General features: G+C 49.9%; 10 protein-coding genes across 10 annotated transcripts; 6 read left to right on the top strand and 4 right to left on the bottom strand.

The window, feature by feature from the left end:
* Positions 1-1,303: 1,303 nt before the first annotated feature.
* On the top strand, positions 1,304-3,437 carry vac8 (protein anchor VAC8; the record flags this gene model as incomplete). The annotated part of the gene is made up of 6 exons (XM_022541340.1): positions 1,304-1,471; positions 1,603-1,723; positions 1,798-1,911; positions 1,979-2,224; positions 2,300-3,052; positions 3,106-3,437. 6 exons carry the CDS (start codon positions 1,304-1,306, stop codon positions 3,435-3,437), a joined length of 1,734 nt encoding a protein of 577 aa, XP_022397081.1.
* Positions 3,438-4,365: 928 nt separating this feature from the next.
* On the top strand, positions 4,366-6,668 carry ASPGLDRAFT_29072 (uncharacterized protein; the record flags this gene model as incomplete). The annotated part of the gene is made up of 4 exons (XM_022543818.1): positions 4,366-4,704; positions 4,765-4,928; positions 4,981-5,787; positions 5,891-6,668. The coding sequence occupies 4 exons, from the start codon at positions 4,366-4,368 to the stop codon at positions 6,666-6,668; spliced, it is 2,088 nt and encodes a 695-aa protein (XP_022397080.1).
* A 264-nt stretch (positions 6,669-6,932) lies between these two features.
* Positions 6,933-7,988, top strand: ASPGLDRAFT_868728 (exosome non-catalytic core subunit CSL4). Its single transcript, XM_022550405.1, has one exon. It carries the CDS (start codon positions 7,016-7,018, stop codon positions 7,790-7,792), a length of 777 nt encoding a protein of 258 aa, XP_022397079.1. The 5' UTR covers positions 6,933-7,015; the 3' UTR covers positions 7,793-7,988.
* A 522-nt stretch (positions 7,989-8,510) lies between these two features.
* Positions 8,511-12,043, bottom strand: ASPGLDRAFT_39076 (GTPase RIA1; the record flags this gene model as incomplete). Its single annotated transcript, XM_022545022.1, has 6 exons — positions 8,511-8,890; positions 8,947-9,260; positions 9,322-10,845; positions 10,905-11,836; positions 11,892-11,912; positions 11,981-12,043. 6 exons carry the CDS (start codon positions 12,041-12,043, stop codon positions 8,511-8,513), a joined length of 3,234 nt encoding a protein of 1,077 aa, XP_022397078.1.
* A 254-nt stretch (positions 12,044-12,297) lies between these two features.
* Positions 12,298-13,252, bottom strand: ASPGLDRAFT_85167 (DUF4604 domain-containing protein). Its single transcript, XM_022550320.1, has 2 exons — positions 12,955-13,252; positions 12,298-12,897 (listed from the first exon to the last, which is right to left on the bottom strand). The coding sequence occupies exons 1-2, from the start codon at positions 12,983-12,985 to the stop codon at positions 12,425-12,427; spliced, it is 504 nt and encodes a 167-aa protein (XP_022397077.1). The 5' UTR covers positions 12,986-13,252; the 3' UTR covers positions 12,298-12,424.
* A 140-nt stretch (positions 13,253-13,392) lies between these two features.
* On the top strand, positions 13,393-15,253 carry ASPGLDRAFT_157283 (WD repeat PRP19 family protein). Its single transcript, XM_022542389.1, has 5 exons — positions 13,393-13,445; positions 13,511-13,555; positions 13,618-14,059; positions 14,110-14,573; positions 14,640-15,253. The coding sequence occupies exons 1-5, from the start codon at positions 13,433-13,435 to the stop codon at positions 15,098-15,100; spliced, it is 1,425 nt and encodes a 474-aa protein (XP_022397076.1). The 5' UTR covers positions 13,393-13,432; the 3' UTR covers positions 15,101-15,253.
* A 380-nt stretch (positions 15,254-15,633) lies between these two features.
* On the top strand, positions 15,634-17,084 carry ASPGLDRAFT_51583 (putative RING finger domain protein). The gene is made up of 3 exons (XM_022547567.1): positions 15,634-16,473; positions 16,528-16,783; positions 16,845-17,084. The coding sequence occupies exons 1-2, from the start codon at positions 15,739-15,741 to the stop codon at positions 16,672-16,674; spliced, it is 882 nt and encodes a 293-aa protein (XP_022397075.1). The 5' UTR covers positions 15,634-15,738; the 3' UTR covers positions 16,675-16,783; positions 16,845-17,084.
* ASPGLDRAFT_51580 (mitochondrial 54S ribosomal protein mL43) lies at positions 16,872-17,898 on the bottom strand. The gene is made up of 3 exons (XM_022547565.1): positions 17,836-17,898; positions 17,685-17,767; positions 16,872-17,622 (listed from the first exon to the last, which is right to left on the bottom strand). Exons 1-3 carry the CDS (start codon positions 17,872-17,874, stop codon positions 17,331-17,333), a joined length of 414 nt encoding a protein of 137 aa, XP_022397074.1. The 5' UTR covers positions 17,875-17,898; the 3' UTR covers positions 16,872-17,330.
* Positions 17,899-18,173: 275 nt separating this feature from the next.
* On the top strand, positions 18,174-19,480 carry ASPGLDRAFT_134781 (U1 small nuclear ribonucleoprotein 70 kDa; the record flags this gene model as incomplete). The annotated part of the gene is made up of 4 exons (XM_022541323.1): positions 18,174-18,435; positions 18,493-18,620; positions 18,676-18,766; positions 18,852-19,480. 4 exons carry the CDS (start codon positions 18,174-18,176, stop codon positions 19,478-19,480), a joined length of 1,110 nt encoding a protein of 369 aa, XP_022397073.1.
* A 719-nt stretch (positions 19,481-20,199) lies between these two features.
* On the bottom strand, positions 20,200-21,070 carry ASPGLDRAFT_69463 (ribosome assembly factor MRT4; the record flags this gene model as incomplete). The annotated part of the gene is made up of 2 exons (XM_022549378.1): positions 20,200-20,749; positions 20,874-21,070. 2 exons carry the CDS (start codon positions 21,068-21,070, stop codon positions 20,200-20,202), a joined length of 747 nt encoding a protein of 248 aa, XP_022397072.1.
* Positions 21,071-21,322: the final 252 nt, after the last annotated feature.

Here is a 21,322-nt window from a genome sequence, read left to right as displayed (position 1 = left end):
CGCCTGTCATTTTCCATCCGACCACTCAACTTTGTATTACTGTCAACTGGGTGGGTAACCAACCTGCATGCGCAAGTCGGGTTTGATTGCATTTCTGGTGGTCCGGATTGGTTCACAGCGCATCCCACTGACTAGTAGCCTATGTGCCCTTCCGGATATATAGCCAGGTTCAAAGCTCACGACCAACTGCCGTTCAGTCATCCTGCCGATCTTGCAGCACTAGCTTTGGATATATCTAGTGACCACATGCATCATCCCGGGAGGAAGAGGCGTCCATTTTCCAATACCGATTATCTTCTTCGAAGGATGAACTCGGGACCTGATGTTAATAAGGTTCACGTTAGCGATTCATCGCTAACTGTAGGGCAGAATTCGTTATTATCAGGTGCTCACGGCGGCTGCGTGCTTGAACTAGAGCGCATTATTCGTAGAGCTTCGGGATCGGGTGATGCGCGAATCTTCAATTATAGCGTGACAAAGTCGATGGATTTTTCCCTGGAATGATAGAGAGGAGAGAATAAAATATATAAATGGAATTCAAATAAAGAGAGCTTATGGACTGGATGACTGCCATAGCTCTTGTACCATCCCGATGATGTCGGCGCCGAGCTGGATCAAGCTGATAAACAATGAGCACACGGAGGTTGATACGTCAAAGTAGCTTAGAGACACAGATAATGGACAACCACGAAATATAAAACACGATTATTTACCAGCATTGGTCCAGCGTAGGAAAGCTGCGTTGGTTCTGCTGTTACTGCTTGACTGCTGTCTCTCTCCGCCATCTCTTTTCCCCCTCTCGCTTTCTCTCTTTAAACCTCTCGCTCTTCGCTCACTCCATATTCAACATTCCAAATGTCGGGGAAAAGACTCTAAAAGGTAAGAAATGCAAATCATTTTACTACTACTTTCTGCAAATCGAGAAATAAGGAAATCTTCTTATCACGAGGACTGGTTTCCTCACTCTCACTTTCCCGGTCTGGAGAGCCGCTGCTCCCTCATTTAATCCCAGCTTCAAGCCATCCCAATTATTCAATCACCGCCCTCACCTTGTCCCTCGTCCTTCCCTCGCGTCTTGCATCGCTTTCTGACATCTACTCACTTTATTCACGCTGCAGGTAATTCTTCGATTCAAAAAAAAAAAAAAAAACAACTCTCTTTCGAGCCGGAGTTAACGTCCCCGACCAGCCTCAGCCGCGAAATACCTCACCTCTTCCACCCCCGTTGACCTGCCGTTGGCTTTGAAATTCAATCGCTTGCAGGACCACCCTTTGGGTCCTGCGGGCCTTCCATCCCTGAAGGAATGAGTGGAATAGCGAATGCGTGTTGGTCCTGTCTCTCGACAGTAGACCGTTGGTGTCATATCACGGCTTGCCTCGGCGGTAGCCGCTCGAGAGATGGAATCTATGAGACCACATTGGCCGATAATGAACGCGAAGCTGTCTCTGACTTGCTGGGCTACCTTGAAAACGTACGCTACTCTCTCATCTGTTATATTATTCTTTTGCTCCTGCCTCGTTCTTGCGATCTGACCTTGATGTCGGACCCCTTGGTTTGGATCTATCGTCATCACCAGCTAACTTCATGATTCTTGCTTTATAGAGAGCCGAAACCGATTTCTTTTCGGGCGAACCTCTTCGATCGCTGAGTACTCTGGTCTATTCCGACAATGTTGATCTACAACGAAGCGCCAGTTTGACGTTTGCTGAAATCACGGAACGAGGTCGGTGTGCAACGTGACGCAAGAGAAAACGGACGTACAACAAGTGACAAGGACTGACGGTTGTGTGTTTCTAGATGTGCGCGATGTCGATCGAGACACCTTGGAACCGATTCTTTTCTTACTTCAGAGTTCCGATATCGAAGTCCAGCGAGCGGCGAGTGCTGCGCTCGGGAACCTTGCCGTCAATGGTCCGTCTCCCCTCCCCTCCCCTTTCGTTGTCGCATCGATAATAAAGAGTCACTGACATGGGCGTAGCGGATAACAAGGTCCTGATTGTTGCCCTAGGAGGGCTGGCTCCTCTTATCCGCCAAATGATGTCCCAAAACGTTGAGGTTCAGTGCAATGCGGTCGGATGCATCACCAACTTGGCTACTCATGAAGAGAACAAAGCTAAAATTGCTCGCTCCGGTGCTTTGGGGCCTTTGATTCGACTCGCCAAATCCAAGGACATGCGCGTTCAGCGCAATGCCACTGGTGCATTGCTGAATATGACCCATTCAGGTAAGTCGTACCTCCGCGGAAGACGCCATCGACCGTGAATGTTCTTTGGTCTGACTATTCTTGATTCTGGAACAGATGACAACCGTCAACAACTCGTCAATGCCGGTGCGATTCCGGTTCTCGTCCAATTGCTGTCTTCCTCCGACGTCGACGTTCAATATTACTGCACTACGGCACTGAGCAACATCGCTGTCGACTCGACCAACCGAAAGAAACTGGCCCAAACAGAGTCACGATTGGTTCAGTCGTTGGTTCATCTCATGATGGATTCTTCTACTCCCAAGGTACAATGTCAGGCGGCCCTGGCTCTCCGTAACCTGGCGTCCGATGAGAAATATCAGCTCGAAATTGTTCGATCAAAGGGCTTGCCTCCTCTTCTGCGACTTTTGCAATCCTCATATCTTCCCCTGATTCTTTCTGCTGTCGCTTGTATCCGTAACATCTCCATTCACCCTCTCAACGAATCCCCGATCATCGATGCTGGTTTCCTCAAACCCTTGGTCGATTTGCTGGGCTCTACCGACAACGAGGAAATTCAATGCCACGCGATCTCGACGCTACGTAACCTTGCAGCAAGCTCAGATCGCAACAAGGAGCTTGTCCTCCAGGCAGGTGCAGTACAGAAATGCAAGGACCTGGTGCTGCGAGTTTCGCTGAGTGTTCAATCCGAAATGACTGCTGCTATCGCTGTGCTGGCTCTCAGCGATGAGCTTAAGCCTCATCTCCTAAACCTCGGCGTGTTTGATGTCTTGATCCCTTTGACCGATTCAGACAGCATCGAGGTACAAGGAAACAGTGCGGCTGCCCTGGGCAACCTATCATCTAAAGGTAAGTCTCCCCTTATAACCCGGCATAATCAGCGTTAACGATCAATAATGTAGTTGGGGACTACTCGATCTTTGTCCGTGACTGGGCGGATCCGAACGGTGGGATCCACGGATACCTGCATCGCTTCCTCGCCAGCGGAGACCCGACGTTCCAGCACATCGCCATCTGGACTCTCCTCCAACTATTGGAATCGGAGGACAAGAGGCTGGTCGCCTATATTGCGAAATCCGAAGACCTTGTGCTGATGGTTAGGGAAATCTCGGATAGGAACATCGAGTCGGACGTGGAAGACGGAGAAGACGGAGAGGGCGAGGTCGTTGCCCTGGCTCGGCGATGCCTCGAGTTTCTTGGTAATGGTCCCAAACAGACCCTTGTCGAAGGCTGATGCGACCTTCCTCCCTTCTTGAACCCTTTCCCCCCCTTTTCTTTCTGGGTTATATTTATCTCCTTTCTTCATTAGTTTCTTATTCCTTTCTCGGCTACTCCGTACATCGATTTTCTTGCTTGTCACAGGGTGTTAAGTGGGCATTTAGATTCGGTGTCACTGTTTTTTCTATCAGCGAGCATTCAGTGTGATAGGAACTGGTTTCTTCCTTTCTTCTAAATTTTTTTTTATTTTGTCATCTGGCATTGGCCTTTGCTGCTTGCTCAATTTTTCGTTTCTGGGCCATTGCCTTTTACTCTTCATTTCTCATTTTCTTTTGTCATATCTTATGCGTGAATGCTGTCTGTAACCATGGTCAATCTCGAGAGTCTATACCTTAATTGCAGTGATACCTAGCTATATTCTATGCTGGCTTCCGATTCCTCTGTATTTACATACGTACCGGATTTTCTAAACAGGTTGAACGCCCTCCCTTTCTGTTTTAGTGCTCACCCCTCACTACTTTTGGCTCACTGAGTAGACCTAAGCACACCCTGAGCGACCTGAGCTGGCCACTGAACAGGGGCTGATCAGAGGAATGAGTAGCCCGAGTATAGTAGCCTCAATAAAATGCACCATGCTAGTTCCGCCAGTATCCATTTTCCTTTGTAACACTTTTCACCATCACCCCTTTGACCCCCTCAACAAAGTGATATGTTACTAACTGGGTATGAGTGAGCTGTGACAAGAGAAACCCCCTTGTCCAGCTCGTATAATCCGTCCAGGCACCAAGAGGATGGCACAGCCTTGCGAAAAAACGAACACGAGGCTGACACAGTTTTGCATATAAAAGATTCTATCCACCCATCCCAGAAAGCCTTCAAACCGGGTATATATTCCTTGGCTTTTTAGTCACTGTTTTCTGCGATAACCCCTTGTAACTGAAAACATGCCTGCAAACAATGCCAATGTGCTTGAACTCATCTCCTTGCAGCGAGATCACTATCGGCCAGTTGACGGCGACGAGCATGCAAACCCAACTCAGCAAATATCCAGAGGCAGTTTAAGAAATTGGAAGGGCACCCTCTATCTGGGTTCGATGTCATGTTTTGTGGTCCTCTGCGTCAATTTGGGCTTTATTTTCTGGGGGACACAACGCCATTCTCCTCACGGCCAAACAGTTCTTTATTTGGGGGATTGTGACAAAGTGAAGCGGATGAGTACGGGCATGCATTTGATGATTAATATCCTAAGTACAACCTTGCTAGCTGGGAGTAATTTTAGCATGGTGTGTTGATAACCTGGCATTTTTGTCAAGATTGTCCAAACGATAACTGATTTTTTCCAGCAATGTTTATGTGCCCCCACTAGACAGAATTTGGATCATGCTCATCAAGAAAATCGTTGGCTCGATATCGGAGTTCCCAGTATACGAAACCTCCGGAGTATTTCCAGGTTGAGGCTATTTCTTTGGGGCTGTCTTGTTCTTACATCCCTCCCGTTGCACTTATTGTAGGTCTGCATCCTTCCATACCTGTGAATAGGAAACTGACTGGAACTGAAGCTACAACTCAACAATCTTCTCAACACTGTCCGGAAACTCATACGAAGTGTATGTCGGAAATTCCACGTTCACCTCTCTCAAGAGTGTTCAAGATCTCAATATCTCTACTTTGGATTTCAGTGCACCCCCTCTTGACTATGTTCCAGAACCATTTTCAAGATTGGTGCAAAAGTCAGCAAATGGTACTTTGCAGAAGTTACCCCCAGACCACTGTATTTCTGCGTATGCCACATATTACCAGACAAAATATGGCAGTCTGATGCTAATCACTGACGATACAAAAACAACAAATGGTGATTCCATCAATTTCTATGTCGAGCCAGTGATGAATACTCTCGAACGCTACCCAGCTGCGCCTTACGCATGGATGTGTGATGATCTCGTACACACTCCTCTGGCCGCGTGGAGCTGCTCCTCGCGAATCGCTGACATTCGATCCAGTTCTGCTAAGTGGGTGGTGGATGGCTACAAGGTTGACTATTGTTTAGCCGAGGCGCTGCCCCAGACGTGTACGCTTGAGTTCAGTTTACCTTTGGCTTTGGTGGTTACTCTTGCCAACCTGATGAAAGTAGTAGTTATTTGTGCTACTGCGTTCCATCTCAGGAATCCTCCCCTTCTAACCGTTGGAGACGCAGTAGCTTCATTTATAAGGCAGCCTGATGAAGCTACAAAAAGCATGTGTTTGCTCTCAAGAGAAATGGTATCCACGCCACAGTCGTCCAACAATAGCCAGTTGCAATACGACGAGAATCCGAAACAGTGGAGGTCATCTTTATCAACTCAACGATGGGTCGCCTGTCTTTTGTCGTAAGTTTTTTTTTTTTTTTTTTTTTTTTCCTCTTTTTGAAAAACTGTCTAACTTTTGAACGCCAATTTCTATCATGGTTCATGCTCATTGAGGTCGTCTTAGATATTTGTTTTCGATGGGTGCCTGTATCTGTCTCTTAGCCTATGGGTTTGAGCAAAGAGAAGAAAATGGAATTGAGGGCAGCTGGTTTGCTGGTTTGGCAGCGATTGAGCCTGTAACCTTCATAAAGGGAGATAACTGGCCACAATCATTAATACCGAACATAATCATCGCCAACATCCCTCAATTAATCTTCTCAATTCTCTACTTTATGGCGAATAGCGTGTGGACCAGTATGACCCTGGCTGCTGAATGGAACAGTTACTCTGTGGACCGGAAAGGTCTACGCGTCTCAACATACTTCCAAGGCCATCAACGAAGTACATACTTTCTATCTCTCCCATACCGCTATGCACTTCCACTCATTGTATCTTCCGGCCTGCTCCACTGGCTCATATCCCAGAGTCTCTATGTTGTGATCATCAGGGCACATGATGTTAATCACGCGAGAGCACCCTCTTTGGATTCAGTGACTTGTGCCTATTCGCCTGTCGGAACTATCAGTGCCCTGTCAGTGGGAGCCTTTATGTTGGCCTGTCTTGTCTGGGCGGGGTTTCGACGTTTCAAATCAGGAATGCCGGTTGCGGGAAGCTGTAGCCTGGCTATTGCTGCTGCATGTCATTCTTACGTGGCGAATGATATGGACGGTTTAGACCATCTAGGCACGGAGTATCAGGAATTGAAGTGGGGAGTTGAGTCTCGCCTTCCTGAAGAGGCTGGCCACTGCACATTTTCGTCTGGAAGGGTAAAAAGGCCGCAGCATGGGACAGCCTATCGGTGACAATATTGAGAAAGAGTGTGTTTTCCTAATGACGAAAGAATAATTTGGGCACGCACGCCTGGGTGAAGTTCAAGGAGGCCATGTGGTCGCCAGTTTATTGCTTATTGAGCGCAATTGCTACCACATGTTCCATATGTACGGAGTACTTCAATTGTAAAACACCGGTGATGTCATGTCCCGTGACGAAGTGGATAGCTCCCTTCGGACAAACGATACTCCGTAGTTCCCACCAAAGAAAAACTTCGATTTCCCTGCAGCTTCTCTCCTCCCCTCAACCCGCTTACTCTCCACCTTAAAAACAAAGCACAAAAACCTACTTTATTGTAGGCATTGCTGCCTGTGTTGCAATGGCGGCCACCCTTCCATCCCTGGCAATTCCAGGTCAGCGATTGGGTTCGACTACCTCGTATGCCGCAGGTCCAGGCACACATGTGCACGATACAGTTATCTACGCATCCATTGCTGGCCCCGTCATAGTTGACCAGGCCCAGGCAAAGTCCAAATCAAAGTCTCTGCTTACTGTCTCGCGGTCAATCAACAGACAGACAGGAGCAACCCCGAGCGGAGCAGCTACCGTGAAGCCAACCGTATCAACAACCGCTCCAAAGCCAGCTACTACAAAGCCCAAACTGAAATACAACACGCTCCCAGCAGTGGACTCAGTTGTCCTGGCCCGCGTGACACGTGTTCAGAAACGTCAAGTTGCCGTGTCCATCCTCGTCGTGTTGGATGAACTCTCCAGCACGCAGGTTTCAGACCCGTCGAAGACGACATCTGACAATGACAACATCGAGTCAATTCTCTCGTCGGCTGCGAACCCGGAGAACCACAGTTCCTCTGACGAGTTGCGGTTCCAGGCTCTGATTCGCAAAGAGGATGTGCGTGCTGTCGAGAAGGATCGCGTCGTGATGGATGAGATGTTCCGTGTTGGGGATATTGTGCGAGGCACGATCATCTCGCTGGGTGACCAGAGTTTCTACTATATCACTACTGCACGGAATGACCTTGGTGTTGTCATGGCGCGGAGTGAGGCTGGGAATATGATGTTTCCGGTTAGTTGGAAGGAGATGAGAGATCCTGTTACTAGTCTTGGGGAGTTGAGGAAGGTCGCGCGTCCGTTCTGAGTGTGTTGTCGTTCTATATGATGATTTTGGAACAACATAAACGTCACTAGGCATGGATGATGTCTTCCCGTGCCGTCGCAAGCCTAGGACTCTAGGTCTACGACAAGGGCCCATCGACCACAGCCGAAAGCAAGCGCTACATGTCTTATGCGCATCTTCCGTTCGAGAGAGTACTTCTGGTCATGCAGTGTCGACTGCTGCGCAGCAAAAATACTCTCCGTCGACCCAACCACGCAATGTGCGGAGTGGCCTGGAAGCAACGGCCCTGATTACACACCACATTCGAAGATAGTGCTAGTTCACTGTTCTTATTATGTGAGCCTAATGGCTTACACCAAGGATCGAGCCTCGCTCTCCGAACCTCATGATATAACGAATATGATACCATTTAATCGTTCTTCTCCCCATCCCTCATTCCCACATATCACAACACACCACCTCCTTAGTATACATGGTCCTGAACTCTCAATGCAGGTCTGTGTTTGTCAATGGAGGAAGATCAACGGTTTTTCTCGTAGAGGCCTCTCAACCTCTACGACCCTCATCTAATCCTCTCTTTATCCGATATGGATTTGGAGTTTTTTTTTTCTTGGGGGTACACATATCTACGTAGATAAGTAATCGAATCTAAATGCAACTTTTGTTCACTTAAAAGTACATATCCACCTCTCCTAAAAAAAAAAAAAAAAAAAAAATCCTAAAAAACAAAAGTAACAATCTACTTCTTCAACGTCTTCTGTTTCTCCGCATCAATCAACTTCCTCCCCTGAACAACCAACCCCTTCCGAGTCCTAACAGCATCTATATACCTCTTCGCCACATTCTCCCGATCTGCCAACTCACCCAAGTCCTCAAGTTCCTCTTCAGTAGCAGGAACCCAGAACGGGTCTTCGTCGAGTGCCTCGAAACCAGCGAAGATGAGTTGCGGTTGCGCGGCGCCGGAGGTCCGTTTGCGGATTTCTTCGGCGAAACCGAAGGATTCGGCGACGGGGAGGAGGGAAAGGATTGTGAAGAAGGGGGTGCCTTCTTTCATGGATTCGGAGAGGATGCGGCCGCGGCGGCGGGTTATTACGCCGTAAACTCGGCCGAGGACTTCGGCTATTGGTTTATTAGTATACTCAGATAGACATGGGGAGGAAAAGGGGGATGCGTACTCGAAGCTTGAATCTCACAACTGTACATCGCAAGCATGACTCTTGGACTCCAGTCCAGGAATCCTTGGGAGATACTCTCGCGAACCAACTTGATCGCTTCACCTGTCAAGCGTCCCAGATCGAGTTCTTCGCCATTCTCTGCGTTCGTGGAGAGCTCCTCGAGGAAGACTGCGGTTCCCTGTATGGGTTCTTGACAGAGCGGGCCTTGGGATGTTGCGAGTTGGAAGGCGTAGGCAATTTTGTCGGTGAAGTCGCGGACGATTAAGGCCTGGCGGTCTTCGGGGGAGATGTTGATGTGTGGTTCGTCGAGGAGGCTGGTGTTGTTAGCTTTGTCTAGTCTAATGAGTTTGGTTCTGGGGGAGAGCAGGGACGTACAATTTGTCGCTTGTGTTGACGGCGGTAGCATCAACGAGAATGTTAGGACCGATTCTCCGTGGTCCAAACGCGGTGATCTTGTCAACGACGTCCTGCCACAACTCCTTGTTCTCCTTGACATCTTCGTCGAAGATCCGGGTGAGTTCCTTTCTGAAGTTCTCCAGAGACATCACGTCTCCTGCTTGAGCTTCGTGGGAAACGTCACCGGTTTCTTCTGCGCCGTTTCCACTTGCCTCTTCGGCAACCTTGTCCTCAACAGCAGCATGCTTCTGAGACTGCAACTGCTTGATAGTTGCAGCTTGCTTGGTGAAGAATTCCGTCACCTGTTCTGGCAGAGGTACAACCCGCAGGCGGACAGTCAACTGCTTCGAAGAAGATACTGCCTCGACACCTCCGCGGCCTAACTCGGGGTTATTAGGCGGAGCCATCTCCGGTGCGTGGACGATGGTCTCCCGGTAGGGCACGATAGTCTGGCCGGTTTGGATCTCGCAGCGAGCAAACCGTTCGCGGAGATCCTTTACACACCGCTCCAGGTGCAATTCACCGGCTGTCAGGATGACATGTTCACCGTTTGAGAGCACCTCGTACTCGGCGCATGGGTCACTCTGCTCCAGGAGGCGGAGACCAGTGACCATCTTGCCCAGGTCTGCGGGGTTGGTTGGCTCCAGGGAGACACGGACGATAGGCGGCGTGGCCATGGATACACCAGCCAGGTTGATACTTCCTTCGAGCTGGCTGCAGAGAGTACCGGTCTTGAGGACGTGGCCTGCGAGACCGCCGATTCCGAAGACGACACCCGCAGGAACGGATTTGAGGGGTTCGAGACTTCTGCCCATAAGGAGGTACAGGTCTGTAATCGTGACCTTTTGCGGTACGGGGCTGGTGTGCGAGTTTGCTGGTGAGAATTTCGGTCCAAGAACGTATACAGAGTCGCCAACTGAGAGAGTTCCCGAGTACAGACGTGCAAATCCAACCAGATGCTCAGGTTCGCCCTTATCCTCAGCGGCGTCTTCCTTTCCTTCAGTCTCATCAATTGTAATAACTTCGAGGGAAGACTGGATATAGGTAAATTCGTCCTTCTGTTGAGTATTGGCTTCTCCCTGCAGCTTGGCGATCTCTTCTCTCTTTTTGCGCGCGATTTCCCGAGCTTCGTCTGCTGACATGCTCGTACCAGGTCGCTTGTTGCTTGACTTGAGTTCACTTTCCGGAATGGCAACCATTTTGCTGACATATGCCACAACTGGTTCGTCTGTGTTCGTCTTGAATTGAATCATGGCGTCCTTTACCTTGTTGTCCACGGATGCGGCACCAGGCGACTCTTCGACCATGGTTGGTAAACGAGCAGCCTGGGCGGTTGGAGGACTGGGAAGATATTCAATGACTGAGACAAGGACGGCCGTGGACAAAGGCAGCCACGAGGAGAATAGCGTGGTCATTATATTCCTAGGGTCACGCGAGCGCATGATGTATGGCGGAATGGTGATGTTTAGAGACTTGGTAATCTTCTCCAGGAGAACCGGGTCACTGCCATTGTCAGTTACTTTCGTCCTTCAAAAACAGAGCTGGATCTAATCAAAACATACCCCTTACCCTTTCCTCCACCTGTCGTAGCTTCGTACGCAGCCCAGATACTATCCAACACCAATTGCACGAACATGGGCTTCAGAGCTCTCCCTTTCAGATGCTTCTGACCCAGAACTCGCTTCGTTTTAGGATCCAGGTAGTAGTCACCCCAGAGGACCTTCTCGAGTACAGAGCGTTTGATCCCGATCTTTCTCTCGTAAATTGCTGCGAATTGTCTGATAGTAAATGCCCAGCCATCGACCGCACTGCAGAAGATGACGTTGTTCTTCTCGGGGGCAAAGTAAAGGTCTTCATCATCCATCTCTTTGAACTCAGCAGCCTCCTCGATGTTTTCGGTGAGCGCATCGTCCTGCGCCTGCTTCTTGGACTTGGCCGCAGAGGCATTAATGCGATCTTCCATTCGTTCACGCCACTGGAGATCCTCTTCCATCCGTTCACCTTGGTAAAAGCTTCCAATAACGGCATTTACCTGCTCCAGCAGTCGAGACAGATGAGCATATGCCTCAGCGGGACTCATCTGGAGTTCACTAATCAATCTATCCATCTTGTTAATCACCAGAATTGGCTTCAGCTGCTCGACCCATGATTGGCGCAGCACCGTGACGGTCTGACTGCAAACACCCTCAACAGCATCAACGAGAACAATCGCACCGTCACAAAGACGCGATGCAGTAGAGACTTCGCTGCTGAAATCGATGTGTCCTGGTGAATCGATCAGGTTGACCAGATACTCCTTGGGTTCCGGGGCAGCCTCCGGGTTGGGGCGACGGAGCATGGAGAAGAATAGAGAAATGGCAGAGGACTCCATTGTGATACCACGGAGTTGTTCATCTGGACGAGAGTCCAGGTAGCGGATCTTACCCGCGAGTTTTGGTGAGATGATTCCATTTGTGGCGATAAGGCTGTCTGTTAGGGATGTTTTGCCGTGATCCTGGGCGCAGATTAATATATGGAACTGTTCTCCAGAAGTCGTGTTTGTCACTTACGACATGTGCAAGAATACAAATCTATGATTTTGTCAGTGTTGTGCTAGTAAAAGAGATTGATTATCAAGGTGGGATGGAGGGGCACTTACATTCCGGATATCTTCTGGTTTCCGCTGAAGACGGACCAGATCGTCGACACTGACGACGGGCATTTTGAGCTAGAACTGGCTCTTTCACAGTTCTAAATTTCGATGGCCCGTTGGAAATGCTCTTTCGTTGGTTGTTTGACGTTGGCGCTGGATTCCGCCTGTCGCAGAGGCGAGCGGAAGAAAAAATAGTCGTCGGGGAATGCGATGCCCAGCCAAACTGACTCACAAGTAGGGGAAGACAAGAAGAATAATATTTCGTTACAGTAATATGAATGGATTTGAGTAATAAAAGGAATCATAACTGAAGATATCAAAGTGGATTCCATGATTAATAATGCTTCTTATTTTGGCAGGTATGATGCTATACTACTATGTACGTCCGCGCAGTCTTCTATAATACCAGGTTACAGTTTAGTTTTAGCAGCTGATAAACTGTCGTGTGTATTACTCCTCCTCGTCGAAGGAAAGCTTGATCTTCTTTTTCTTCTGCTTGGACTTCCGGGAAGCCGGAGCTTCTCGCGGCTCTTCTCCCACCTCAGGCTCCTTGTTTTCTTCGCCAACCACTTTCGCTTGCTTTCGCTTCTTGGGGCCTCCTATCTCGGCCACATTCTGTTTAGAAGCTGGCGCATCCTTTCCAGTGTCCGCATTACCCTTTTCGTCGGACCCAGGTGCATTCTGCTCCTTATCAGCCGGCTCCTGTTCCGGATGTTCATCGTCTTTCGGGTTGCTCTCCTGGACTAGAGCTTTGTATTCCTCCTTTGAGATTACCTCATTGCTTTCCTCATCAACGTAGGTGGGTTCGTCATCCTCGTCGTCTTTTCTTTGTTTCCGGGGTCGGGCAATTGGTCGCTCCAGGCGGCCGGCAGTACTTCCATAATGGCCTTTTAGTCTCTGTATGAAAGGCGGGTCCTTCGAATCTGGTTAAATATCAGACAAAGCACCTCAAAGAGTCCGTGGCAGAGTAGGTCACGTACCGTAGGAGAGATTCTTTGCGTTGAAGGACATTGTCTCCGCTGAACAGTCAGTTTCAGGCGTTGAAAACCAGTTCTTTAGTGATTGGAGGCTTCTGGGTATGGACAATTAATTATGCGACGGCAGAACTGCCAGACTCTTCAAGGTCCTATGTCTGGAGTCGCATTTGGAAGCTCATGAGGCAGTACTGGCTCAACGGAAGACCACACCAAAATATCTGAGAGCGCGCCGCTTCAGATCACACAGCGCATTACTGTACCAACGGTAGTCTATCACAATAGAGAGAAGGAAAAGAATGAATAATCCGGAGTAGTTAAATGTATGTACTGTTCGGAGGCCAGCTTCTATGCCAAGAGGCCGCGGCCAAACCGGCACTAAACCCGATCGGGCGTATCGAAAAGTCTCGAGGAGCCGCAGCTCTCGCGTCAAGCAAGCCTGTCCTCCGCATTGCTATACAACAATCACACCCCAGAATCAACCATGCTGTGTGCCAGTGAGTCATTGCTGCGGAACTGATGATATATTGAGACTGATACTGACGATAATTCTGCTTGACAGTCTCGGGAGAGGCACCTCAAGTGCCCGTCGTCTCGCCCAAGAGCGGTATGTTGCAATCATCATCGGACCTATGCGAGGCTTCATCTCATTCATCTAACCCCATATAGGCAGCGTCTTCGAAAAGCGACTCATCGAAGCGTACATTGGCGAGCACGGAAAGGACCCCGTTAACGGTGAAGAGCTTGCTACGGAGGATCTTATCGATATCAAATCGCAGCGCGTCGTTCGCCCCCGGCCACCTACGCTCACCTCGATCCCTTCCCTTCTTAGCGTTTTCCAGGAAGAATGGGACGCTTTAGCTTTGGAAACACACACATTGCGGCAGACCTTGGCGCAGACGCGGCAGGAGCTCAGTTCGGCGCTCTACCAGCACGATGCCGCCGTCCGAGTTATCGCACGATTGACACAGGAGAGAGATGAGGCCCGTGATGCGTTGTCCAAAGTTACGGTCGGGGCCACCCGCACCGCTGGCGGTAGCGATGAGATGCAGGTCGATTCTGCTGGTTTGCCCGAGGCGGTGGTAGCACGGGTTGAGGAGACACAGGCAGCGTACGTTCTGCTTGAAATTCGCGTTGATATAATAAGCTGACAAGAAGCAGGCTCTCCAAGTCTCGCCGCAAGCGCCCTGTCCCAGAGAACTGGGCTACCAGCGAAGCTATCTCGTCATACCAGCCCAAGGAAAGCTCCGATGCTTTATATCCTGGCGGCAAAGCACTCTCTGTTCATTCCTCTGGAGAATTGGCTCTTGTTGGAGGCGCCGAAGGGGTGGTTGGTGTTTACTCGCTCACCGATAAACGTGTGGCACAAACATTGCAGACCAACGGCCCAGTTACCGATGCTCTCTGGGCTGGAGACAAGGCTGTGGTCGCTTCCGCTACTGGGTCCGTCAAGGTCTTCGAGAACGGCAATGAGGTCGCGAGCTTCAATTCGCATGCCGGAGAAGCGACCGCCCTTACATTGCACGCTACCGGTGATATCGTTGCCTCTGTTGGGGTTGACAAGAGCTATGTCTTGTATGACTTGACAACAAACTCTGTGCTCACGCAGGTCTTCAGTGACGCATGTAAGGAAATCCAACAAATCCCGGCACGGATATTGAACAGATCACTGACATTTGACTCTTCTGCAGCTCTTCTATCCGTCAACTTCCACCCTGATGGTCACCTCATTGCTGCAGGTGGCGTTGACGGGCAGATCAAGATTTTCAACACCACATCTGGCACTCCTGCTGCGGACTACTCCTCGTCCGGTCCGGTCAAGGGTCTGTTCTTTTCTGAGAACGGTGTTTTCTTGGCTGCGGTGGCAGAGAATTCCACTGTCGTCTCCATCTGGGATCTCCGTCACTCGAAGGAGACCAAGGTGCTCGATACGGGTAACAAGGTCGACTCAATCTACTGGGACTACACAGGCCAATTCCTCCTGACTGGAGGACCCAGTGGAGTGACTGTCCAGCAGTTTACCAAGTCTACCAAGGAATGGTCGGAGCCATTGAGAAGCGCCGTGCCTGCAGCTGCGGTGCAATGGGGACCGGCAGCTCAGAGCATTGTTGTGTTGAATGCTGAGGGTGGAATCACGGTTTTGGGAGCCTAGTTATAATGATACCTTTTGAAAAGATGGCGTGTAATTTTAGCTGGTTTGCGTGTCTCGGGGAATCGTTATTGTTAATTGCATTGTCTTTTGATTTTCAATTTCAGGTGAATAGATCAAATATATAATGGTCGGAGAGTTGAAATATATCCTACCAAAAGAGCTTTTTTCCTCTATATCCAAGTACCAGTTTATCGAGCATAGAATTATCCCCAAACCCCTGTTTGTTTGCCTATCTGCATTAATGATGACAGCCTTGTCAGGACTCCGAACTTCATCCATCGACTCGGAGCCTGATTACTACGACATGGCCGCCACCAAAGAAACGCCTTTCTTCCCGAACAACGCACGCCTCTTTTTCTCTTTGCCTCACCTCAGACCAATTTTACTTCATTATCTGCTTTCTCATATCAATTTCTCACTCTAATGAGTGAAAACGTGCAGATTTTGGCCGCCCGGTCCAGAAAGGTACCATCTTACTTGCCATCTTCAAGGCGGGGGGGAATTTCTTTGATTTAACCACTATCTTACACCAGACGTTGCAATTTCACTGACGACATTCTTTCCTCCAGCGACCGCATAGCCATATGTCCCAAACATCGTCAGCCACTCCCGGCCGATCCCCATGGCCCCCCTCCAGTATGCCTTCGTCTTCCGCCTCCCATCGCCCTCTCCAATTACCGACGCGCTATCCCGGAGATGGCCTCGACTTCAGGAGGCCGGCTACCAGTAATAACGAGGAGGTTATTGATCTTACCGAAGAGCCGGATTCTCCTCAACCGCGGCAGCAGCAGCAGCAGCAACAACAATCTCATAACAGACCTCCTCATCATACGCGCTTGCCTCGGTTCGGCCGAAATATCATGCAAGATGTGGTCGATCTGGTGGAGGACGAAGATGAATACGAGGACGAGGACGAGGATGAAGTGCAGGAGATAGGGCAGGGGTTGCCCCCAAGCAGCCCGGAGGTCGAATTTGTGGGTGCGACGACAAGGGCGCCTACCGCGCCACCAGCAAGGTCGGAAGGATCACAACTATGGAGGATGCTGAATGGAAATTCATTAGCAAGCTTCGTGATGTCGTCAGAGGCGTTTCGACGGCCCATTCCGTGGGCAAGTGGCCTGTTTGGCCGGCAGCCGCAGGACGTGGACAGTCTGTTTATTGGCGGGGGTCTCGATATTGAGTATCCGATATCTACGGCCACCGTGGATCGTAGGCCGCCGGTGGATACATACAAGGCCCCCAGTCCCGCGCCGGAGGGGTTTACGAGGAACGCGAAGGAGGACGAGGTGGTCGTGTGTCCCAACTGCGACCAGGAGCTGGGTACGGGTGATGAGACCAAATCGCAGATATGGGTTGTGAAGAAATGCGGACACGTTCGTCTATCCCCACGTTTTGATACCAAACGCAATGGCTGACTTTCATTTTAGGTCTACTGTGGTGAATGTACGAAACACCGCGCTCTCTCGAAAGCGAAGAAGGCACCGCAACGGACGAAGCCGTTTAGCAAGTGTCGAGCGGATAATTGCGGGGTACCTGTTAGTGCCCCGAAGTCCATGATTCAAGTATATTTGTGAGAGTGGATTCTGTACGATCACCGGAATGTGGTGCTTGAAGTTTTGGCTTGGATCCCGTACGGACACTGCCACTATGGTACTGCTTTTGTCCGGACTATTGGATACATTGGTATCTGTCTCCGTGGTACGAGAACTTGGAAGGATTGGCCCCGTCTAATTACTCGATGCAGGGGCAACCTCGCGGGTCCGACTCGCATCGACATACTCCTGGGGATTGAAATGTACACTCTTGGGTTGAAAGAGTCCGCGGTGGTCTGTTATGTTTTGTAGCATTTGCATGGTTTGGGTGTTCATTGGATTTATCACTATTTTGCTTATATTTTCCTAGCATTCTCGATACCCATTACTTCGAACTCTCCGAAGGAGCAATTTTACATCTATCATCCGTGTTTGGATATCACTATGTCCTGCGTGAGTTAGATACAGCATAGACTGTACGTCAGGGCCGTTAGAATATATCCCGAATTTATGGTATTGTGGTCCGATTCCTTTTATACATGAAATGTAAACACCTGCTTCCCAGATCGATAAACAAGAAAAGTTGCAAAAAATGCCGACATCAATAATACATTAACAGAAAGAGACATGAACCCCCCCCAATCAAGACGCTAGCGTGGTAACTAAAGCCACCGCAATCATCCCGCAAAAGACCCGCTCTAAACGGTTTTGATATCTCCATGGTAAGGGGACCAGATGCCTCTGACACTGTCGTTGATACTCGTAACGGGCTTCTTGGTGCGCTTCAGCTTCTCCCCGCTAGCCTCCTTCAGCAAGTTCGCCTTGTTGAATATTTGTTCCGGCTCGAGGTTCCGCACACAGATAGCCTTCTCGCGTCCGTTGATGTAGTGGCCCTTGATCACTGGGTGCTTGTGCGGCCGTGGTGAGACTCGGATTTCGATCTGTGGATTTGCTTTGGCGAAGGATGGGAGGGCACTCTTGAGGAAGGAACTGTAGGGCAATTGCCGTTAGAACTGCATAGACATTGCCATAATCGATTGAAGAGGACTTACACCATGCCCCGCGAGCTACCTGCCCAGTCGCAGTAGTGGAAATCCATGCGCTTGCATGGCAGGATAAAGGCGCCGACGCCGTTCTGGATGAGCCTGTCAGTAGTCTGCCGGATTGAAGATTCCAGTTTCACCGTAAATTTTTTGGACATACCCTGGCAGCGGCCACCGCTCTGATTCCTTGCACGGGCATTGTTGTTCGTTATCTCTGTTCACTTTCGACGGAGCAATTCGTCGGCGGGCACTTCGGGGGACTTTTCAGTTGCCGGAGTATATAACGAACGTTATTGGTTGGTATACACGCGCGGTAAGCAAAATAATCGCGGCTTGGCAACTTTCTTCTTCCGGCCGCGCCAAGACTCACATCAACGCGACATTCGCTCTTGACGATAATCTGTCCATCGAATCCATCCTAATGTCTTCGCCAGCTAACGTCTAGTCTTTGTCTTTGATAAAAGAAAGCTCAGCCACACCTATTGGTGAGCGCACACAATGACTGACAAGCTCCCCCCTCCACTCCTGGCGCTTTTCCAGCCCCGTCCGCCTCTACGCTATGTGACCCCGATCAACCGCGCACCGGAGGACGTAAAAAAGAGCACAATCAGCGGTATTGCTCAGTATCTCCCGGAGATCAAGAAATACGAGGAGGAAATCCCTTACACTGCGACGGAGAGCTGGATCCAGCGCAAATGGCGCGAGAAGTTGCAAAAGAAGGAAAGAGTACACAGCCAAGTTAATGAAGCGGTTCAAGATTGTATGATTTGAGATATTGCATTTTGCTTTTGCTATTCTCATGCTGACTCGTTCGCAGTTGATCCTACCAAGGACTCGCAAGCCCGAGGTGATCCGTTCAAGACTCTCTTCGTTGCGCGGCTCAGCTACGATGTGAAAGAATCGGACCTCGAACGTGAATTTGGACGCTTTGGACCTATTGAAAGGGTATATTGCTTTGGGTACTATAGTCGCACTCCAAAGGATGCTGACATGTTTCCAGATCCGTATTGTTAAAGACAACGTCAGCCCCAAGAGCAAACCCAACAGAGGGTATGCTTTCATTGTATATGAGCGCGAGAAAGACATGAAAGGTATTATCGCTATTTGGATCACATCCATTATAAAATATTTTCCATTATTTACCATACTAACCATTCTCGCTTGCGCTATCTTCAGCTGCCTACAAGGAAACGGATGGTATACGGATCAAAGACCGACGTGTCTTGGTAGACGTGGAGCGCGGTCGTACCGTCAAGGGATGGAAACCCCGTCGTTTCGGCGGTGGTCTTGGAGGCCGTGGATATACTAAAGCGCTACCTTCTCGCCCTAGTGGGCCAGGCTTTGGTGCTCCTACAGGACCTGGTGGTGGTTTCCGCGGTGGCTTTGGTGGCAGAGGATTCCGTGGAGGTTATCGCGGTGACCGATTTGGCGGCCCTCGTGGCGGTATCGGCTACCAAGGAGGCCGCAATGGATTTGGCGGGCCCCCTCCAAATGCGCCGTCTGGCCCAGGTGGTGGACGGAGTGCTGGAGGTTTCTTTGGCGGAGGTGGTAGATATGACCGTGGCGGAACGGGCAGCAACCGTGAGCCTATAAGACCAAGAGAAGGCTATTCTGACCGGGACCGTCGTGACCATGACCGTGACCGCGAGGGTGACCGTCATAGGGACAGAGACAGGGACTACCGTTACCGGGACCGTGAGCGTGAGCGCGACCGTGACAGGTACGGTGGCCGAGAGGACTATGGACGCAAGAGGTACCACGAGGATGATTCATATGATGACCCTCGTGCCAAGAGGAGGTATTAAGATCTCGCCCGTGGATGTTCCTCGCATACCACACTCGCCATAGTCTGCTGGTGGGTATCTGATTGATTGCTTGTTCTATTGCCCCATTGCACCACACGGGTAAGGCAAGATCAGAGATCTTTCAGCGTCAATGTTTTAAAAGCTGCTATTCACCTTAACTCATGGCAGTTGAGTTCCTGGATCGTCTTGACCGTCGATATCACCTGTCATCCAAAGATCGCCGGGGTCTCAATCTGGCCCAACCGCATGGTTTTGACCTTTCGCCTTATGCGTTTTCTTTTTCATGTCCTTGTTTCCCTTTACCCTGGGTCTAATTTACACTTTTTGGGGTAAGTATGTATTTTAGGTAGTCAACATGCATTCAGGTGGAATTCCGGTTCTGCAACATGGGAATTCTCAGGTAAGATCAGGTAAGGCGTTTTAACAATGTTGACCGACGCTAGACATACACGTGCGGCCGGAAAAGATTCAAGGTGATCATGTCCTTTTTGGAGAATTGTTTTCTTTTATATATTTTCGTAGTTGGCAACCGTCAAGCTGTAGCGCAAAGAGTAGCTAGCTTTCTAGGTTGGAACATTTATGTGCATCACATCACGCGCTCGTCGAACAAGAACGAACCGGGGATAGAAGAGAAAACGAAGGTATCAACGCCTCTGCCAAACGCCATGAAATGCCCAAAAATTTTTGACCAAAGAAGAAAAAGAATCAAAAATAGGCGCTTATTGCCCGTCGACCTCCATCTCCCCTTGGCCCTGTTCAAGAATCTTAATCTCCCCATTATTCCGCCATTGGGCCTTCAGGCCAACATGGAACTCGGAAATCGCAACACCAAACATCTTAAGCAGAGTCGTCTGTTTCGAATCCAACGTCTCTCCTTCCCGGCACACAACATACCCCTCCTCTCCCTCAGTCAACTCCAACATAACCTTGCCCTTGACAAGACGCGTAGGGACACCCAATTTCCGCAACTCGGGCTCGATCGTATGGCTGATAGGCTGGTCGTCAGTTGTCGGGATCTCGCCGGCCCGCGAGTACACAAGGCCATTGGGGATTGTGAAAGAGCGGGTGGCCTCAGTTCCAGCACGGGCGAAGTCAGCGGGGCGGAAGGTGTCGAAGTAGCCGGTGACTGAGTCGGGGTCTCGCGAGGTGAAGAGGAGGCCGACGGCACCGGTGAGGTAGGGAGTGAGTTTGTGGAGGTTTGTGGCGGCTTCGGTTTCGGGGCTGTGGCCGAGAGCGACGGCCATGACTTTGGTCTTGCCGAAGAAGAGGCTGTTCTCGTCAGTGGGTGATCGAGCGGGATAGAATTGCGCATGAAGATAGCAATTAAAGGCAATTGGTTTGCCCTCAAATGCGATATCAAATCATGCACATGGGACAAAAGGAACAAACTCACCGGCCATCCTCAGCAAACTCGGTGCGCACATCCTTCAGATATGTGTTGCGCATGTTATCAACCGAGAAGACAAACAGGTGCTCATAGCTCTCGACACATTCGCGGATGTTGGCGTACAACCGTCTGGTCTGTTCCTTGTGAGACTTCTTTGCGGTTCTAGTCTCGTGGACGACGCGCGCACGCTTGGAACGAGGCATTGTGAGAAGATGCGCAAAAACGAAAGTACTGAAAAAAGCGAATAAATGATAGGACCAAAGGTCTGTTGAAGTGGAAAGCCTTCTTTTTTGGTAAACAGACTTTGGCGGGTTCGAGAATTTCGACTTTTTTTTTTTTCTTCCGTTGATAACAGGTCGGAGGAATGTTGATGCGGGGCTTATCCTTATCCGACGGGCTAAGCCGGATGGGGTAATGAACTGATTGGCTTCATCCAGATCGGAGTTCACTTCGTC

Source organism: Aspergillus glaucus (assembly GCF_001890805.1).
Source record: "Aspergillus glaucus CBS 516.65 unplaced genomic scaffold ASPGLscaffold_24, whole genome shotgun sequence".
In the NCBI taxonomy this organism is placed as follows: Eukaryota; Fungi; Ascomycota; class Eurotiomycetes; order Eurotiales; family Aspergillaceae; genus Aspergillus; species Aspergillus glaucus.
The sequence above is the reverse complement of the archived record's forward strand: the minus strand, read 5'-3'. Positions and strand labels throughout refer to the sequence as shown.

Excerpts from the sequence above, each read along its gene's own strand:
- ASPGLDRAFT_85167 (XM_022550320.1), bottom strand. The coding sequence starts at position 12,985 with ATGTCCTTCAACGCAAAGAATCTCTCCTACG. Across the intron at positions 12,898-12,954 it reads CGCAAAGAATCTCTCCTACG|ATTCGAAGGACCCGCCTTTC; the intron begins GTACGTGACCTA and ends ATATTTAACCAG.
- ASPGLDRAFT_157283 (XM_022542389.1), top strand. Across the intron at positions 13,556-13,617 it reads CGTCGTCTCGCCCAAGAGCG|GCAGCGTCTTCGAAAAGCGA; the intron begins GTATGTTGCAAT and ends AACCCCATATAG. Across the intron at positions 14,574-14,639 it reads GCAGGTCTTCAGTGACGCAT|CTCTTCTATCCGTCAACTTC; the intron begins GTAAGGAAATCC and ends ACTCTTCTGCAG.
- ASPGLDRAFT_51583 (XM_022547567.1), top strand. The coding sequence starts at position 15,739 with ATGCCTTCGTCTTCCGCCTCCCATCGCCCTCTCCAATTACCGACGCGC. Across the intron at positions 16,474-16,527 it reads TTGTGAAGAAATGCGGACAC|GTCTACTGTGGTGAATGTAC; the intron begins GTTCGTCTATCC and ends CTTTCATTTTAG.
- ASPGLDRAFT_51580 (XM_022547565.1), bottom strand. The coding sequence starts at position 17,874 with ATGCCCGTGCAAGGAATCAGAGCGGTGGCCGCTGCCAGG. Across the intron at positions 17,768-17,835 it reads GAGCGGTGGCCGCTGCCAGG|AACGGCGTCGGCGCCTTTAT; the intron begins GTATGTCCAAAA and ends AGGCTCATCCAG. Across the intron at positions 17,623-17,684 it reads GGTAGCTCGCGGGGCATGGT|TTCCTTCCTCAAGAGTGCCC; the intron begins GTAAGTCCTCTT and ends ATTGCCCTACAG.
- ASPGLDRAFT_868728 (XM_022550405.1), top strand. The coding sequence starts at position 7,016 with ATGGCGGCCACCCTTCCATCCCTGGCAATTCCAGGTCAGCGATTGGGT.